Source organism: Chiroxiphia lanceolata, chromosome 4, assembly GCF_009829145.1.
Source record: "Chiroxiphia lanceolata isolate bChiLan1 chromosome 4, bChiLan1.pri, whole genome shotgun sequence".
In the NCBI taxonomy this organism is placed as follows: domain Eukaryota; kingdom Metazoa; phylum Chordata; class Aves; order Passeriformes; family Pipridae; genus Chiroxiphia; species Chiroxiphia lanceolata.
This window is the reverse complement of record NC_045640.1, coordinates 14,075,628-14,095,639: the sequence shown is the minus strand read 5'-3', so window position 1 is coordinate 14,095,639 and position 20,012 is coordinate 14,075,628. Positions and strand designations below refer to the sequence as shown.

Genomic DNA, 20,012 nt, shown 5'->3' with positions numbered 1-20,012 from the left:
GCCCCCGCCCCGCCCCGCGCAGCGGAACGGGAAGGGCAGGGAAGGGGAAGGGGAAGGGAAGGAGCGGCGGCGGAAGTGGCCGGTGGCGGGGATGGAGCTGGGAGGTGGCCGGAGCCGGTAAGCGCTGGGCTGGGCAGGGCCGGGCCGGCTCCCGCCCCTCGGCCGCTCTCCCACCTCAGCCGGGCGGCGCCGCGTCCCCCCCGCCCGCGGCCCCGGCCCTGCGGCAGCGGCTGCTCCGACACCGGCCAGAGCCCGCTCTCCCCTCGGGGCCCTCTCCCCTGTACCCTCTGTGCCTTTCTCCGTGCTGAGCCTGGGCTCAGCTGGGCCAGGCTTAATCATACTTACACATCATAAATAGCGACCGTGTTGCGGGGGTTCCCCGTGTTCGGGAGCGGCTCTCCATGCTCGCCTTTCCCGCTGGGAGACAGGCACCTGATGGCTGAGAGGCAGTTCGCTGGTTGTCAGAAGTATTTGCAGGATGCCGTGGTGGGAGACGTACACAGAGAAAGCAACTGCTTGGCAAACAGATGTGGTTTCTTTATTTGAAAGCCTGGTAGAAGACATGATAAGCGTTCACAGAGAAGAAGCACAATATAATAGCCCACATTGTAATACAGCAGGAGGCAGTGAATCACAGAGTAACAGGATAAACTAAAAAGTGGAACCTTTGGTCCTCATGAGAATTGAGAATGGGGCAACCACTTTCTGGTCGTGTTTAACCCAAGGTGGTCTTTCTGCTTCATTAGTTAGAAAGTTAGAAGTTCCAATTGCCCTAATAGTCGGAGTTCTCATTTACAAGTGTGCAGGGGAAGAATTAAGTCTTTCTTTAGAAAAAAGGAAGCATAGAATTGAATGTAAATATGTTCAGTGGGAATTACCTGTATTTTCAACCTATTCAAAGAAGGATTTTTTTTCATTTAAACACTATATTGTATTAAAAAATTACTATATCTAATCAGATCCACATGGGAAATGTATTTAGCTAGGACAGCAGCAAATATGTCTTCAATAATACTAGTACTATATTCTCCCCTTTCAGTTTAGAGGGTGAGGAAACTGAGATTTACCTTTACAGATGATATTAATTTTGCAGTCATGATGTGTTTTTGCCTTAGAATCTAGTTCTTGTCCAAGTTGTCTAAATCAAGGTGTGATTTTTTTTCTGGTTATGGAGTTCAATTTATTGACAGCACCATTAGATTTTTGCAGAAGCTCTTTCTTGTAAGCAAAACTTCATTAAAATCAGTATTTCCTATGTATATTGCTGTGCATCTACAGTGAGCAGTACTGTGACTCATCTTTAATCAGAAAAATGTCATTAGAGCTCACATTGCAGGTGTAAACTGTAGTCTGTTTCCTTTGGAAGCTAAAACAAATTGTGAAAATGTTCCTAATATTTTAAATTAATTTTGCAATATAATATTTAAAATTCATCTTAGCATTTTATTTCATTGTAGGTAATTTAAGTGATTTTCTAGCATGGACACTGTTGCTAGCCATAGTTGTCATCTTCTCCAGCAGCTACATGAACAGCGCATTCAGGGGCTTCTCTGTGACTGCATGCTGGTGGTAAAAGGTGTATGCTTCAAAGCACACAAAAATGTATTAGCTGCTTTCAGTCAATATTTCAGGTATGTGATAGAAAATTCTTCTTTTTAAAATGATAATTAAATGCTGTTGGTTGAGGTTTTCTTTGAGAAGGATATTTTTTTTTCTGGTAGTTGCAGAGTAAAGTAACTGTTGGGAATATAACGAGAAAAGGGAAATTGTTTGTCCAGAGATAAATCTGTGTCAAGTATTCATACTATACTGTTGGATTGTTGGCATTTTCCTGATCCTTACTTGCTTATAGTGCCTCATATAACGGATTCTGGGACAGACCTGCATTCAGTACTTCAGTAAGGAAAGATAACTGCTTAGAAGGAACATAGTAGAGTACATGAACAGAGCCAGATAAGGGATATAACTGATGAAACATTATTCACTTCTGAATAATGTGACTTGTTTCATGAATCATATATTCAAAATAAAATTTGACTATATAAGTTATTGTTGAATCTCTGTTTAGAACAGATTCTCAGAGATAACAACTGTGTTTTACAGTATACAGATGACTCATTATGCCATATCACTGGTTTCTTTCCCTTCTGTACTGCCCTCAATTGACCCTCCAAATTTTGGAGGATGCTGGATCTCCTAACTTAGTGTTTTACATTAGTTATGAGTAAGCTGTTAGATCTGGCAGTTTTTAGACCTTGTTTTTTGAAGCATCTCTAAAGTAAGAAAATTATTTCTATGTTACAACCGGGGAAAAAAGATAAGAGGTTCCTTTTTCTCTTCTAGTGGTGTAATCCTGCTGATGAAGTGCAATTATGCTCAAAGACTGAATTTTTTAAAGTAGTCAAAAAGAACTAAGCACTCAACTCCTATTAAAATTCAATGGGATATAAGTGGCTAATTAATTTAGACTCTCAACTCAGATCTGTTCATTGTAGTTCTGATATTAATTTTGATAGGATGGTCTCGATTTCTGAAAGAATTTTGATGTCAGCACTGGCTTCAGAGTAACCTCTGCATTTCTAAAGTTTGGGCATAGGGTCTCATTTCCTTAAGATTAAGAGCTCATTGATATTATACCCACCTTTAAACAAAACCTAATTTGAGAGTTTGGCCACAAAGAGGAACCATCAAGTTTGGGGCATTTCGTAGCGTAGGAAAATAACTACATAGGAGTGACCTGACCCAGTTTGTTTATATGTCGTTGTTTGCTGTGAGAGTATCAGGTTAGAGACTGGGGATTTTAATGGGAGGGTGTGAAGTTCTTGATTGAGACAGAGTATGAATCCACTTAATCTAGGACTACTTGTGAATGTGAAGAGCTACAGCTCTGAATGTGAGAATACTTTACATCAAATAGTAAGTTTTGTGAATTCACTTTAATGATTTAATGACAATTCAGTGGGTATTGGTTGCACTGCTGGCTTAGGCTCTTCATTATTCTTTTACTTGGTTGTCATCTAATGCCAGTAAAAAAAAGTACTTCTTTGGATATGAGATAATAGATTGAAAATAATGCCATCTTCTTTCTTAATGTCACCATCCTCCTGTATATTTGTGGAGAAAGAACTAATACTAAGAACTTTAATAAGATTTCCTGATAGTTTGATGGACAAGCTCAGTTTCCAGAAGAGTTTAGCTGACTTTGAGGTCTTATCTTCTCCCTTTTACTAGCAAATTTCATATGTCCTGTTTTGTTTGCCTTGATGAAAGGAGAAACACCATTCTGAGTAAAGCAATTTTTGAAAATTGTCCGAAAATACTCCACTGCACTTAATATGTGAATAACAGTGGATAGGAAACCACAAGGATAGGGTGTCATTTCAAAACATTAAAAAATACAAAGTTGAAATTATATATGGATCATTTGTTTTGATTTATACTTTAAGTGCACTAATGTAGGACTAATATATGACAAGTAATTGAGACATTTTGAGACTGTAAAAATACAGCACTCTAGGTAAGGCCTTAGAGTATAAATTGTTTCATACCAGACAGTCTATTTGAGGTGTATGTGTATTTTTCTTATTAAAGTGCCTGTGAATTATTTCTGTTTGTATTTGAGTATTTGCCTTATTTTATCAGGACCCTTTTCCAGAATTCTTCAGGCCAGAAGAACGATGTGTTTCACTTGGACATTAAAAATGTAGGTGGCATAGGCCAGATCTTGGACTTCATGTACACCTCTCACCTGGATCTTAGTCAGGACAATGTACAAGCTATGCTGGACATTGCACAGTGTCTCCAAGTGCAAAATGTGCTGAACATTTGCCACACCTTTTTAAAATCTTCTACAGCTGTAGAGCAAGCAGCCAGCATGCCTTGTAATAGTGTCTTTTCACTGCAGAATACTTTGGCTGCAGATGGGAGCTGTGCCAGTGACGGTTATGGGACAAACCTGTTGCATGAGTGCTCATCTGACACACAGGCCAGTAAAGTCTTGGCTGACCACCATTCTCATGCATCACAGTCTGTTAATCTGCACACACCCCCAGGTGATGCACAGAAACAGCCACAAGACTCCTTAGATGGCAACTGCACAGAGCTTCCATTTAAACAACCGAATTACTATTACAAACTACGCAACTTTTACAGTAAACAGTTCTACAAACAAAATGCTTGCTCTGATCATGAGAGAGGAGCAGAACCATCCTTTTCTTACAACACATCCACAGAAATAAACGCAGTGGAGAATAATTCTTGCACTGTCAGTCACACTGAGTGTATTCTGGAAACATCTGATCATTTACCATCAAACTTTCTGGTTCAGTCTGGGAACGAAGCTGCTCCAGACCAAGATGCAGAAAGCACAGTTATGCAGCCAACCAAAGAGATGCGGCTGAAAAAGGCAATACACCTCAAAAAGTTAAATTTTCTGAGATCTCAGAAATCTGCAGAGCAGCCACCTGAGCCTAAAAGGGATGACAGTAGAGTACCAGAAGTAATTGAACCTGTAAATGAAAGTACCACAGACATGACAAATGTTAGAGCTACTGATGAAAAAGAAGATGAAGATTTAGTGAATTCTGAGAATTTTGAACAAACTGTTGAAATGGAAAGATCTCAAGGTTCTTTGGAACAAGAAGGACAATCACAGACTCTTCAGTCACAAAGACAATATACTTGTGAATTATGTGGAAAGGCTTTCAAACATCCAAGCAATTTGGAGCTTCATAAAAGGTCTCATACAGGTACAGTTATCAGTTACTTGGTCTGCAGACCAAATATTTCAGTTAAAGAGACTATCTTGCAGTGTCTCTTGATTCAGAGATGCTGGTTAAGGGTCTGCTTTCAAAAGATGATGGTTTTGTGGTTTGTTTGGGGTTTTTTTAAGTGAATAATCATACAGAAATAAAGGCTGTAATACTGAATTTAACTGAGAGCTGTAGAAAAAATATGTCCTATGTATTTGTTTGGGTGCTTTTTTAAAGAACGTTGTTTGAATTCAATGAAAATGAAATTTCAATGGAAACTTTATTTTTGTCTTGCATTTAGATGAGTGATTTCTAGTCAGTTTGTCAGGTGGCCCAGAAGTTTCAACCAGATAGCAATAAAAAGTGTAAATGAATAGGTGATACTACAAGTGTTCTAGAACACCTCATTTCTCTCTGGTCATATATTCATTGTGAGATACAAGTAATTGCTGTTTGGTGGTCATGTTTTTTAACTGTAGAAATATTTTTTATAACAACTTCCATTGTGTTTACCTAGAGAGTAAGGCTCTTGCAGACAAGTAGGCTGCAGAATGAATGGGAATTTTGAAATAATTTACTTTGTTTTAAAAACTTACAAGTAATAGTTTTAAACCTAACATAGATTTATTTCTAAGTACCTTTTTATTCTAGTGAAAAACAAGACTTGGTCTGACTTTGAATTAATTAATTTGTCTGTTCAACTTAACCAGCATTTTCTATTACTAGATATACTTTTTTTAAGGAGTTTAAGAATTACCTTATCTAGTCAGGTAATGCTATTGATTCAGAGTCAGAGATAGCATTATTCCTGATTAAGCTGTTGAATATTTCTTTTTTCCCTGTATTAAATATACAAACACATCTCTCTCAATCTTGTCAAATAAACATCACTTTGGAAATGAGCATACATGTATTGGTACTTCGACACTAAATATGAAACCCTCTTAGCAGACGTTAATTTATTTTGTTAATTGGTCCTTAGTATTAAAAGTTTATTTTTCCACATTATGAGTAGAAAAATCTTTCCAGAACCTGAAAATACAAACATTTTTCATTAGCTTCCTAAAGTTTTCAGTTATTACCTTTGACTACTTCTGTATGTTCATGTTTCTTTTTTTTTTAATTTGGTCTCCTGTGATAGAGTTGTATGTCTCTTTCCTAGATCCTCTCTTTGCCTTGTATTTTTTTGAATCTTATCCAATTTGAGCTGACATCATCAGATATATTGAAATATCCTAAAAATTTCAGGAAAATAGGTGATCAGATAGAAGACAGAGCATCTAGAAAAGTCCCAGCTGAGGGAGAGGCTGCAGTAACATTTGAGTTTGTGCTAAAGTATCTATGAGAGACACCCCAAGATTCAGGAATTCCATACTGCTTTTCATACACTGTTTTCTTCCAGTAGTTTTTAAAAATTTCAGACTTGAATGCTTCTTAGTGTGGCATCAGCATTCTTCTCTAGATGTGCTAAACTAAAGGTTCAAGAGCATAAGTTTAACAAATAATAAGCACATAAAAGGATGGGAAAACTGAAGCAAGAATATGACTAGAAATGCCTGGTTGCTTCCCTGTTATTCTTGGGTCACGTTATTTTGTTTTTAAATATCCAACTAGTGCAAAAAGAGTACTTGGAAAACTGCAGTGGACAGGGAGTAGGATGTTAATATAGGCATACAGGGCACATCTGTTCTGTTGACTTTAGATATACTAGCAGTTAAGTAATATTAGTGTATACTAAAAGCCATTTCTATTCACCTGCCCCTTCAGAAAGCACAGCAGATTGCTAGCTAATCAATTTTATTTAAAAACATTTATCTTCTAAAACTAAGCAAAAGGTTTAGCAAGCATTTAGCTATTACAGTGCTTGCTGAAAGTCCTTCCAATCTGGCTTTGCTGAAGAGATAAGTTACTGAAATGGATCTTTCACACTGGAAAACCTGTTTTTAACCCACAAATGACAATTCTTTCAACACAAGTGCAGTGGTGGTCTGGTTGTCAAGAAAAAGTGTGTGTGAAATTCTCTGTCCCTGAGCAATAGGAACTACTGAAGAATTCACAGGTTTGCACGATTACATTGATGAGTTTTCTATGTGAAGGCAGTCATACTGTGTGCAACACAGGTTGTTGTACTGGGATGTCTGGCTGTTTTAATTGTATTGCTACTGGATACTTAAAGGAATCTCTAAAGAGATCTTACTCTCATTGACTGATTTTGACTTGACTGAATGTTATAATTTGTTTTTATTATATTGATATGTCTGAAAAAAAAGGAAGCAAGTATATTTCTCTTATACAGTCCATACCTGTCCAAGAACTTCCAGTGGTTTTGTTGGGATTTTTAAAAAATATTTTCGGGGAACATCTCAAAAAACTACCCAAAACAAATCCAGCCCCATGGAATGAACCCTTGGCAGGATGGAATACAACAGGACAGAGTAATGCTGTCATAATACATTGTTGATCCTCAACCTTTTCATTCTGAGCTTTGCTTGAGTAACTTGCCAGCATTCCATATCTTGCTCCTCACTCTTATGATCTTTTCAGGAATACAACTTCTGCATTTCCTGCTTTTCTCCTCTGGAGCTGATACACCTCTGCTTTGATCCCACTATTGTGTACTTTATCTTCATCTCTTCTTGTAGAGTGCTGAACGAGAAGGATGCAGCAGGGGATAGAAAACACAAAGCAGTCCAAGGGTTCAAAAGTAAAGTCTCATGGCTGTTTGTTGAAGCATTGTCTTAATTGTAGTTCAGTTAGTGCTTTTTCCCAAATTTTCTCTATTGCAGTATATCCGGCCCTGGTCTTTGGGAAGATTGGTGTCCTCAGATAGAATTTTTTGGGTTGGAATTAATTGACAGCTGTAGAGTCATAGAATACTTTAGATTAGTTTGGATCTCTGGAGGTCATCTAGGCCCATCCTCTACTCAAGGCACATCAAATTACATTGGGTTATTTTGCTCATGACCTTATGTAGTCAAATCTTGGACATCTCTAAGGACAGAGATTCCACCATCTCTCTAGGCAATCACTTCCAGTGTCTGACCACCCTTGTGGGGAAAAGATTATTTTCTTATATCTGATCAGAATTTCTCATGATCACACTTGAGATCTGTCACCTCTTGTCCTAAAACTGTGTACCAAGAACTGTGTACCCATGTAGGGGAAGACAGATGTTCCATGTAGGACAATAAGATTTCCTGTTTGCCTTCTTTTCTTAAGGCTCCAGATACAGTCTCACCAGTGACAGGCAGAGAAGGATAATCTCCAGTTTAGCAGCTGCACTCTCACTAATACACCCCCAGGTACAGTGAGGCTAATTGAGCAACAGGGTACTTGATAAGCCCAGTGGTTAGGAATTTTATGCAAGTGCAAAATGGTTCTCCAAAAACTAATTTGATGTTTCCTTTTTAAAACAAAACTTTAGTTTTATCTTGGGGGGAAAAACTCCCAACTCTTTGTACATCATTACGATTATAATGAGTTTGCCTGCAGCCTACAACAATAGTTTTGAGAAATTTGAGCCTCCAATTCCCTCCCTCCCCTTCTAGTCATTTCAGAGTGGATTCCTGTTCAGATACTAGTTGTTAGGTCTGCAGTAAATTTTTTGTGTGTGTGTAGGTAATTTCTGCAGAAATTGCTACTAGTGTTTTTTATCCTCCATTTCAAATTACCTTGATGCTTTGACAATTTTCAGAATCCTTCCCAGTTGCTACAGATCTGCTCCCCATTGGTTTCATTTAGATTTGTGTTGTCAATACCAGAAATTTGCATGTTTAGAGCCATAATGAAATTAAATTAAGCCTCAGTGCTCTTTATAGTTGAGTTACTGGTTTCATAATTTTTATCTTTAATTGAATAAAAGCTTTTTTAAAACTGCCAGAAGATTTCCATTCTTCATTAAGTAGATAAAGCCTTGAGTTGTCAGGTTAACTGCAGGATTGCTATCTGTGGAGCAACATAACTGTATGTTTACTCTGTGTTTTAAAATCTAAAGAGAATTGCATTTAGTCCTTGATCTTAGAATATGTGGAAAGAACTTCATCTGCTTTGGCAGCAGGAAAGGAAAATGGAACCTCAGCACCTGGGTATGGTAGATGTTGCTTGTAACATTTCTAAGGGTGGAGGAAAAATACTGATGTAGCGAATACTTGGTGGAAGAGAAGCCAAGAGGTGTTCTGTAAAGTCAGGAAAACCAGAATTAAAGAAGTAAATAAAAATCTATAGACACATTTTTGAATAAGCATGAAGATGAAACACATTTTAAGATCTCTTTTTCCCTTTGGAAACATCTCGAAGATGATTAGAAGTCTGACTGTCATTGAATTCAGTAATATTTGAGCATTATTATTGTTTTAAAAATTCTAGAAGTTGCACAGAGAATTTTATCAACAGTGTAAAAACTAGGAACTAAGCAGAGAAAAAACCCAACTTTATGAAATACTGTGGAGGAGAAGAAGTTATTACAAAAACATACTTGTCTTATATTGACAGCTAGAGAATTGAAGTATTGTGCAGTCACATTCTAAATTGAGAGTCAAGTTATTTTGAAAAGCTAAAGTGGGCTGCGCTTGTTTTTTACTAAAGCTGCTCACGTGTTTTTGGAGAATCAAGAATACCAGTTTTATATGTATAAATTCAGAATTTTGGAGAAAAATACTTGGGTTAATCTTTAGATATATCGGGTGAGAATTTGAAGGCAAATATAAGGAAGCGAATGGCTACGTGCTGAGCAGAGGTGTACGGTACACACTGAAACTGGAAAACAGAACCCTGTCAAATTGGCTTCTCTACATTCCTCCTTTTTAAGAATATGTCTCTGTACAAGTGAAAAAACAGGTGCACTTCCCAGTGTTGTTGTTGTTGTAGGATCTTGTCATCTATTCTGTTCTTCCTGGCAATATGATACAGCTTTCAAAATGAAAAAAAAAAAAAAGTATTTAAAAAAATTAAAACCTGCACCCATTCATATCAAAACTCTTCTACCTTCTTGTTTTGAATGATCAATTCTGTTTCTGAGCAAGTCTGCCTTACAAGCTCAATGGTAAATCCTGTACTCCCCTCTTGAATTTCCTCTTAAATACATGGGTAAGTGTCCTTTTGGGGATATTTTTACTTTTAAGTTACATGTTTTAAAAGGAAGTGTACCAATTAAAAACATTTTTTTATTCCACTTCAACTATTAGAAGTTCTATGTTCTGTTTCTTCTTTTAGGTGAGAAACCTTTTGAATGTAACATTTGTGGGAAACACTTCTCACAGGTGGGAATATTTTATGTATTATGGTACTTAGACTTGAAATGCATCTATGTGTTGATTCTAAAAAACTTGGGCTTAAGTCTATAGATAAGATTTTTTTTGTTCAAAGACACTTCACTTTAGGGATAATTTATTGTCTTATTTGAAAGTAATATGTTAAGCGGTTTAGATTTCTTTGATGCATTTTGTACCTTTGATTCTGTCTGCTCTCAGTAGATGTGTTATGTATTTTACCTTCAAATGAATGTTTAACTATCCAGAGCCACACTATATTTGAAATACAGAGAACATTCATTTCCAAACTGTTCTTTTGACTTATGCTTAGGGATATGTGGGAATAGCATTTTTACAGTGTCTGAAAAAAGTACAGGTTAGAATTTTCTATGATGTTTTATTCACAATACAGTTTTATCTTCCTAAATGGCATAAATTATTAAGCAGATTTGAATCAGATAAAAAAGTTTGTATCCATGTAAGTGGGTTTAGTTTCCTTCAGTGAGAACATCACTATCTGAAGTGACAGAATTCAGCTATGATTTAAAAAAAAACCTCCTGTGAAATTCTGTACTTACATACAGGGCCTAAGCTTTAGCTGTCTTAATTTGCCCTCCAATGCTTGCTTCCTGTTCTAGGTACAGCACTTAATTTGTATTCCTGCAAATTTGGTGCCTAATTGTCTCACATTTCCAAACTGTCTATTTCTGTTCTGTTTTCTTGTTTGGATTGTGCACATCTAAGTACAGGAGACAATAAACAGATACATATTTTTATACTAAAATTAAATAATACTTAAATAATTATTGTTGAATAACTTTGGTATTTCTCATGGATCCTGATTTAAGAATTAGAGTTATGTGTTCTTTGTCTACCCACCCACAACTATTTGTGTTTCTCTTGTTTCAGTTTCATAGTCCACCAGTGGGACTTGTTTACCCATGAATCTGATGCAGTTGTGTCCTCCACTTGTTGCTTAATATGAATATAAGACTGAATATAATACACTGAACAGTACTGTTTCATCATGCTTATTGAACCATTTTGAGAAAAACTAGGTCTGCCTAGTAGACAAAGAAGTGCATTTTTATTCATTTTGATGGCTGAACTTCTAGTTATTAAAAGCAGAACGTGAATATTTCCAAATTCTATTAAAAGTACTTTTGGCAAATAGTGGTACTCTGTACCATTATTGTGGGGGAGAGAGAATACAAAAGCTTCACACACAGAGTGTGTGACAGGCATGACAGACTCCTCATGCAACATCTTTAACTAAAAAAAACAACCCCCTCAACAAAACTGGAAGTTTCTGCCTTTTAATTAAACACTCTCAAACAGCTTTCCTCCTTATTACCTCACTTGCCTGAAGCTATAGGTAGATACATATGGATGGACAATTCCCACATGTCCAGCACACGAGCCATAGTGCTCAGCTTGGGTGCTGCAGCTGGTCTTAAAGGGATCTTGTGTATTCCTGAGGTACTTGCTTTTGAATCCTGCAAATGAGTAAGATTCCACCTACCAGAAAGCTGCAAGGATAATTACTATCTACTTTTTGCTTAAAAGACCATGTTTGATCTTGATCTTCTCCATCTGCAGGCACAGAAGTAGAAACACTTTTATTTAAGCCTTCATGTTCAGTGCTTTTGAGACAGTGCAGTCGTTGTGCCTGGTGGTATTTCTGCTCCTGCTGAACATAACTGATGTTCTGTGTGGTGGAATGTGGAGCAGAAAGTGAAGGAAGTAGGGGAAATGGACATGGGAACTCATAGTTGGGAACAAGTAGCAATAAATGTGTTTGATTTTTTGAGAAAAAGGTGCCTTCTGTACTTCAAAGCTTGCATCCTCCCTTACTACAGCACACAGCCTTTTGTAATGTGTACCTTTTCTGGCTGGTTATCCGGGGTATCATGTTTTACCTCCTTCTGCAGAGCTTCTATTGGGTGTCTCTATGCTTAAGTTCTTTCCATTTGAAAGCAAGCCAGTTACAAATGGACTAAGTGTAGCATATTTCTTTAGTCTCCAAATTTGTGAGGAGTGCTGTGCAACCAGTATGAGGATTCCTTTGAGCATTTTTTTTCTTTCTCTGAAACGCTAGCAAAAGTCCTCTTATGTTTTTTCATTGACATGGCATTGTCAATGCTGCTTTAAGCAAGCTTGTGTGCCAGCTTTAAAGCTTAGGAAGAGTACAAGCTATTGATGGATTTTTTTTTTTGTCTTAGTACAGTTAATAACAAGCTTTGGCCTCATTAGGAGGAAATTACATAGAGTTGTAATAAATAAATGGATCTACTTGCTGCTCTCTGTAGATTGTTTTTATTCTTCATTAAAATGCTTGTATGGGAACTGTTTTAGAATGGTTGTTGCACTTCAAATTCACCTTTTGTCTTTATCCAGAATAACTTTTAAGTGCCCTTGATAAGGTTTGTTTTGTGAGATGGATAGAAGTAAAGGCTCTGTCTTTTATATGTTTTCTCTCAAATGCACCACTGAATAAAATTCCTTGTCTTTGCAAGGCAGAAATTATTCCATGGTTTGTCTCCTTCCTCACACATAGGTGCCTAATGCCTCTCTTTGAATGGATTTCAGGATTATAAAGTTTGGCCTGAGAAAATAGTGGTTCAGTCACACTGCAGTCTGAAAAAAATTACAGGGGTTAAAGAGAGCTCTCTCAGGGTTCAAACATTGACACATTTGATACTGTCCTCTGTCTGCGTTTGTGTGTGTCTGCCGTACTTCAGTTCTGGTATATTGTAAGCTCTGATTACAGTGATGGATCATCACTGGTAATTTATTATCTAAAGGAGTCAAAAGAAATTACTGTGGATCTTATTTTTATTGTCTTACTGTGACTGAGGAGGACATGATAATCTTTTGCATCCCAAATTTTCTTTCCCAATGGAAAGGACTCAATGTTCCTTTAGTGTACTTAAATAAAACCAGGCAGCTATCAGTCACAGAGAATGGAAGGGTTAAAAACTGACTGTGAAAGTATGCACAATTTAGGAACACCTGCAGCTCTTCTATCCAGACTAGCTGTATCTTGTGCTTTGAGAACTGGACTCTCAGTGGATTAGCCATTCAGAAGCACCAGTGGCTTTAAAAATCATTTTAAAAATAGTTGGACAGAGTAAGAAGGTTTTATCTAGTCATTATCTGGTTTGCTTGCTAGACTAGCATTCTTTTTATAGGATTGAGAGAGGAAAGATATGTAAAAATTAGTTACCACTAATCCCATTAATTCATTTCTGTACTTTCTTTTCTGTTTTCTTTTGATATGAGTGATTATATATAGGTTTGGAGCACTTGGCTCTAGTATTTTATAGACTGAAAAATTTCCATGCTATTTCTTTTCTTTTTAACCTCCTGGTAGGTGAATTCAGATATCCTCATGTAGCAATATTTTATTTGTAGGACAGGGAAAATGAGACATGAACTGTATTACTAGTAAGTTCTTTTCCACTGTATTCTAGATGGTGTAATTTTCATTTATAATTGGATCTGTTTTAAACTATAGGTCTTTCTTTTCCCTTAGCATTTGATCCCAGGGTTATTGTTTTCCCCATTTCTCTTCTTGTCAACATATAATTGCATACATAAACAATTTGTTCTTGAAGTACATGGTAGTCTGTCTTTATTAGATAAGAATGCTTGAGTTCATACATGCTTTGTAGTCTTCACTGCCTTAGAAGTAGGAATAAAAAGCCAGTCTCACAGTTCCCATCATTGTTTTTATATCTGTACACAACAACAGGCTAAGTGAATTTAAATGCTTAAATTACTGTCCCTTCAGGCAGGTAATCTCCAGACACATCTACGTCGGCATTCTGGTGAGAAGCCATACATTTGTGAAATCTGTGGGAAAAGGTGAGTAGAACTGTTCACCTTAGTAAAATTAACATGATAAGATTTGGTCATGTTTTCTACTAATCTTCATGATAAACTAAGGGCCAAGAGCTAAGGCAGCATGCTGATCAATTTTGTCAAAAGACACTGTGTTTAAATGTGTACTGATGGGATTAAAATACAGTTTTGCAGTTGTCTTGTTTCAAGTACATAATAAGGTAATTATACCACCATAGTTTGTGGTCTTAGTTTTATTTTTTGGATATTGGTATGTAGTTAAGAATATACTGTTGTGTGTATTTTGAACAGTGTGAGTTGTAATAAGTCATGCGGGTTTGTACCTTTTCATCATATTTTTTTTTCATTATTTGGTGATAAAATTTTTTTTTACATTTTAGGGAATTCTGAAGTATGGGAAACTTGACAAATTTAAGTGAAGTATTAAATAATTCTGCCTTCTGCTAGCCAGCAAGTGACAGAAAATACACTAATGCAGGAGTAGCATAAAATGCAGAATGAATTAGTAACATTAATAGTAAAATTTATCTGTGGTTTAGATCTTAATCTTTGTTCAGAACATCAGGCATTCATTATACTCAATTTCTGCATGATACTTAGTTTAGCAAAATAATAGGTCTTACAAAGACACTAATTAGGTTTCTGTACTGTGTTACAGATTTGCTGCTTCTGGTGATGTTCAGCGTCATATTATTATTCATTCTGGAGAAAAGCCTCATCTGTGTGATATCTGTGGCAGAGGTATGTGAGAACCAAAGTTTCTGCCTCTCAGGTTTTTTGACTGAAATGTGAGCAGTCATTTTAATCTCAGACTCTGTCATATTTTTCTAGGGTTCAGTAACTTCAGTAATTTAAAGGAGCACAAAAAGACCCATACAGCAGATAAAGTATTCACCTGTGATGAATGTGGAAAGTCATTTAATATGCAACGAAAGTTGGTAAAGCACAGAATTAGGCACACTGGAGAGAGACCATACAGCTGTTCAGCATGTGGTAAGAATTACTCTGTATAGCTTGGTTATGTCTTTGCTCTTTAGATGACAAGTAGAAGTTCCTTTGTCAACAGAATAAGAATTAACCAAAATGGTTTCAAATTGAAATACCATGTTACTCAAAAAATCTTTTGGCTTGCATATTCTATAGTCTTTTGTTCGGTGTAACTCCTTTATCTGTCACAAGTTTAAAGAGAATTTCAGTTGAAGAGTAAAGGAAATAAGAGGAATCTACAGCTTATGTATACATGTTTGCTAATGAGGTAGTGATACTAGCTGCTTCAAAAATAGATTTATTTTCAGAATAGTCCTTTCTGATGGAAAGTTAGGTTTGACATCACTTGGTTATCAATAGGGTCTTTTTTTTTTCTTTCCCCTCAGTTGAATACTGTTTGGTTTTAACTGCATTCACCCATAGAGTTTGATAATAAAAACCTTTTGTTCCTTTGCTTCAGCCTCTGGAATAAAATCAAAACTTGATCAACGTTTCGTACCAGAGAACACCTGTTTTCAGAATCTGAGTCATACTTCCAAGTGGTCTGAAAGTGGCTCTTTGATCAGTGATTCATCCTTCTATAACATAGTTCTCAGAAATTGCATTGTCTATCCTGATCTCTTATGTTACTTACCATCCTGCATACTACTCCTGTTTTTGTCCTTAGGTGCTATTTTGATACCATTTTATTCATTTCTAAGGAACCAGCTTTGGAGGAGGGTAGTTTTGTCTGTTAAAGTCCAGCTGCAGTATGTTTTATTTGCAATGCCTTGAGGCACAAGAAGAAGCCAATATTATCAGGAGGTCTTCCATCAGAATGAGGAAATATAGACATGTGGGATATGAAAGTATAAACAGTCATTTGTGTTGCTGTCCTTAAAACAGGCTTGTTTCCATCTTCCCTTGTAGTGGTCTTTTGAATATTTTTCATTTTAGCCAAGTCATCTTGTACTGAGAAGGCAAAAATTGTGCAAAGAGGATTTGATCAAGCATTAAGAAATCATTGGCATTAAGCAAAAAATCCAAATGTATCACTCTAGTAATTTGTAATCTTACCATTATTGTTTAATGGCTGTTCTGAAAAGAAATCTGTGTTGTAAAATAAAAAGTATAATGCTGAAAATTGAGACTGCAGTTTTACTATGCATTCATTTAATAAAGTTAATTTTTACTGATACCTGTCCTTACAAAATAAATGAGATAAAAATCACAAATAGGTACCAGCTTACTTCTGCTATGTTAAAGTATGTGAGATGTCTGAATCATGTAGTAATTCTGGAAATTAATGCTTTTTTGTTCTGTTTGTTCTTCTGCACTTTGCCACGGTTCAGCCTCGGACACTTTTTTCTTTGCAGTATGGTGATTGAGCTTATTTTAGTCTGTTGTTCTGAAGATAGGCAAACAGTTGAATATTTTTTTTGTATTCTAATATTTGCAGCAATAAAAATTACAGTTCTCATGCATTCCCTGTCTAGAATATAAAAAAAAGACTGCTACATTATACTAGCTTACAGTTAACAAAAAAGCTAACTTTGTCAGCACTCTTGCGAATAGTTCTTTGGTAATGAACAAACCATTTCTTTCTATGATGCAGCTCTCACTGGAAGAATATAATTAGAAGTTTATCAGCATGCTGTTTTTCCAGACAAATTAAATTGATAATTTCAAATTTTTTTTTTCTCCATGAAGCTCAATATAAACTGAGAGCACTAACAGCTTTCAAATACTAATGGATATTCCTGTCTCTGGAGAAAAAAGCTAAACATACTTGTTGGGAAATACAAGTTAAAAAATCAGATCAAGAAGAAGAAACAAGTTAATGGAATTGTGAAAATAGATTGAACTTGTTTGAACCTGTTCTACATAGACAAATTACCACGACTGGGATATGTCACTTGATATTTTCTCTAATTAAAACATGTTTATTCACTTGTGTTAAGAACAAATTCTTAATCTATCACTTCTGTCTTGTAGGGAAATGTTTTGCAGGCTCTGGTGACCTGCGTAGACATGTGAGGACTCATACAGGAGAAAAACCCTACACTTGTGAGACTTGTAACAAATGCTTCACTCGCTCTGCTGTTCTGCGGCGGCACAAGAAAATGCACTGTAAGGCCTCTGAGGAGGGGCCAAACGCACTGGATGAATTTACTCCAGGGATTGAAACTTCTGACCTCGACAAGTCTCAGAGTTCTGACTCTTTCGGCCAAGAAATGTCTGTTACATTGTTACCAGTGTCTGTTAAATTTCCAGTTCGTCCAACTGGGAATTCCACTGAATTTGATAGTTCTGCAGATCCGTACTGTAAGTTGCGATCAATGGCTCAACACCACGACTCAGCAAACCAGCAGAAACTCAGCGTGGATTCTGCTAAACTCCCGAAAGCTCAGACTCAGCAACCACCACCATACGCTTACGCAGACGTTGACGTGTCTTCTGCAGAAGAACCCCTGCAGTCGGATGGTGTTCCCATGATTCGCTCCTCCATGGCCAGCTTGGACGGCCACTGCAATGACCCGCTGGCCAGTCGGACATCGTCGGCCACGTACAAGAATAACGAAGGACCCTTCTTCTCCAGCATGACCCTCTGGGGTTTAGCCATGAAGACCTTGCAGAATGAAAGTGAGTTGGAACAATGAGGGCTCAGGTGACTGCACCGAAACTTCTTAGAGGCATTTCGTGTTCAAGTGATTGCAATTGCACTGCAGCATAGGGGGATCAGAGCTGGTTTTTAAGCCAGGTTGCTTGGATACTGATAGGAGTCAAGATATGCATGCCCAGAACCCTGTGTAGGCTGACTTTATTTACACTGCTTCTCAGCAAAGTTCAAATCTACTTTTGGGGACCTTTGTTATTCTGTGACTGCACTGTGTAGCTCATGTGTTGCCATGATTTATTAAAACTTGCCATTTTACTAAATTTGCCATTTAACTTGGAATTTTTTACCTGATAATGGAGGAAAGGATGGCCAGTGTCTAATTTCATTATATGGGTACAATTCCAAGTATGGGCCATCAGAGCTGTGTAAGGGTGTAGATATGACAAGACAAAAATACTTAACAAATCCCTAGTGAACCTGAGTTTCAGTAGTGGCTTTCTTACCAGTAGGGTCATTGGTTTACAGGACTTGAGTATTGTGGCAGTAAATTTAAATGTTAAATACTGGATAATATTTGTGATAGTGCAAAGTAACTGTATATCTAGAAACTTTATTTTTTTACAATAAAAGCTTTTTTTAGTATTTTATAAACTATTTTGCACAGCAGATTATTTGTACAATGGAGGCCAAGATCAAGACATGTGAATAAAGGGAAGTTGTTTTACCCTGTATCTTAATTGCTCCATGTGTTTCATCTTTTTGTGAAAGATTTTCAGTAACAGTGTCGTCTATTCCAGGTATCTTTACAATGCTAATGAGGATGCCACTGCAAGAAGAGCTGCACTGCAAAATAAACACAATCAATACACCAGTAGGTTGTCTTGTACTTTGGCAAATGAGTATAAAACATTGGCTAATTAATAGACTGTTACAGGATAGAAACTTCGCTGAGAGGCCTTTTTCTGCTTTGGTGCTTTGGATGGTTGCATTCATTTCTGGTGTAGATGTGTTGCTGCATTTCAAACCGCCTGCTATGGACACATGAGTTTTACTGGCCTCTTTCCAACCCACGAAAAAGTTTTAGCAGTGCTTTGTGAAGCCTTATGCTAAAATTTTCCTTACATACTGTAGTTTCTGAAGTGAAAATATCCTCATGCTCCTTTTTTCTGAAGTTCATTCACAGGCTGGAAGGTCTGTTTGAAGCACATACTTCTTATTTCCTATAAGGAGTCTCAATGTTTGTAGGCTGAGAAGTAGGTTTGAGTGTTTTGCAACAGCTAACAACATCTATTATCACCACTATTTTAATAACACTGCAGTTCCTCTGCTGAAAAAAAATCATGTGTGTATAAAACTAACAGCTGGAACTGTCTAGTAATTAATACATAATATCATATATTCCTGGTATTAGAAAATACATTGTCACTTGTAAAGTACAAAGATTCAACTCTGTTATGGTCGTCTGGTTCTTGGTTGCATAAGAATTAGTTTTGCTAGAACAAGAATGTAGACTGGAGGTGACTTACAATCCACTGCTTGCAATCTGTGGAATTTCAAAGCTTGGAAAACACAGTATTTTTTCATATTTTAAAAGTGCTCACCACTCTTTTCCCCCCAGGAATTCACAACCAGCTGTTCTGTTTCTTGTGTTAACACCATGCGTTAAAATTTGTGGCTTCACTTCCTTAACATGGCCCCTGTACCTTCTTGTTTTTAGCTGCTTTCAACCTGAGTTGAAATGGGAAAGAGCATTGCTGGCCAGAGCATGGCAGCCTTCAAACAAAAGGGGCAGAGCTGTCAAAGTTTCAAGACATACACATTTTTCTCAGTCGTCGTTTAATGTTATGAAAAACTTTTTTTCACTACACTAACAGACCAGTTTAAAAAGAAAAAAAGAATCCAGATGCACTGGAGAACAAAATGGGATTTTTTTTTTCACCTTTGTTTTCTCGTAGTACATATATACTAGGAAGCTTAAAAACATCTCTATTTTTCCAGCCAGTGAAGTCAGAACACAAAAGCTTTTGCAGCATGTGTGTGTTAAAAACAGCACATAGGCTATATGAACACAGTCCCATATGGATTAATCAGGGAACACTTCATATATGTGAACCCTTAGCTCTCCCCTCATTCATTGTCTTTTACGTTATTTGCCTTTGAACACTGCAGATCTTTGTGGGAATTCTCTATGTGCTATTCAACAGTCCAGGTATTATGGTTCTGTCCCTGACCACGTGTGCTCATCCTCGCTCTCACTCTGCTTTGCTTGCACAACTGCCTAAGGCAAAATGTGGGTACCTGTCAGTCACTAGCTCTGTAGGTTTCCTCTTGTCGGAAACTATTTTTAAATTTACTTATCCCAAGAGAAAATAGAAATTTGATTCTCTTCCCACCAGCATTCTGCTGCTAGGAAAGGACAAATTGCAATTTGTGAACCTCCTAATTTTTAGTTTCCTCTGTTTCTGCAGTGGTTTTGCTTCCTTTGTTGTATTTTGGGGGAGTCACTATAGGATAAGTTTAAAACAAGCCATGTTGCAACCTTGGTGCTCTTCTAACCGGGTG

At 37.0% G+C, this 20,012-nt stretch overlaps 1 protein-coding gene across 1 annotated transcript; it reads left to right on the top strand.

Annotated features, from left to right (window-relative positions):
• The first annotated feature begins 39 nt into the window (after window positions 1–39).
• Window positions 40–18,181, top strand: ZBTB49 (zinc finger and BTB domain containing 49). The gene is made up of 8 exons (XM_032686532.1): window positions 40–117; window positions 1,458–1,631; window positions 3,643–4,748; window positions 9,963–10,009; window positions 13,794–13,867; window positions 14,523–14,605; window positions 14,696–14,857; window positions 16,826–18,181. The coding sequence occupies exons 2-8, from the start codon at window positions 1,480–1,482 to the stop codon at window positions 17,488–17,490; spliced, it is 2,289 nt and encodes a 762-aa protein (XP_032542423.1). The 5' UTR covers window positions 40–117; window positions 1,458–1,479; the 3' UTR covers window positions 17,491–18,181.
• Window positions 18,182–20,012: the final 1,831 nt, after the last annotated feature.

What these genes read in the sequence shown, in the direction of transcription:
- ZBTB49 (XM_032686532.1), top strand. Translation starts at nt 1,480, where the DNA reads ATGGACACTGTTGCTAGCCATAGTTGTCATCTTCTCCAGCAGCTACAT. An exon ending in GCTTTCAGTCAATATTTCAG is followed by an intron (nt 1,632 to 3,642) that starts GTATGTGATAGA and finishes TTATTTTATCAG; the next exon opens with GACCCTTTTCCAGAATTCTT. An exon ending in GTGTGATATCTGTGGCAGAG is followed by an intron (nt 14,606 to 14,695) that starts GTATGTGAGAAC and finishes ATATTTTTCTAG; the next exon opens with GGTTCAGTAACTTCAGTAAT.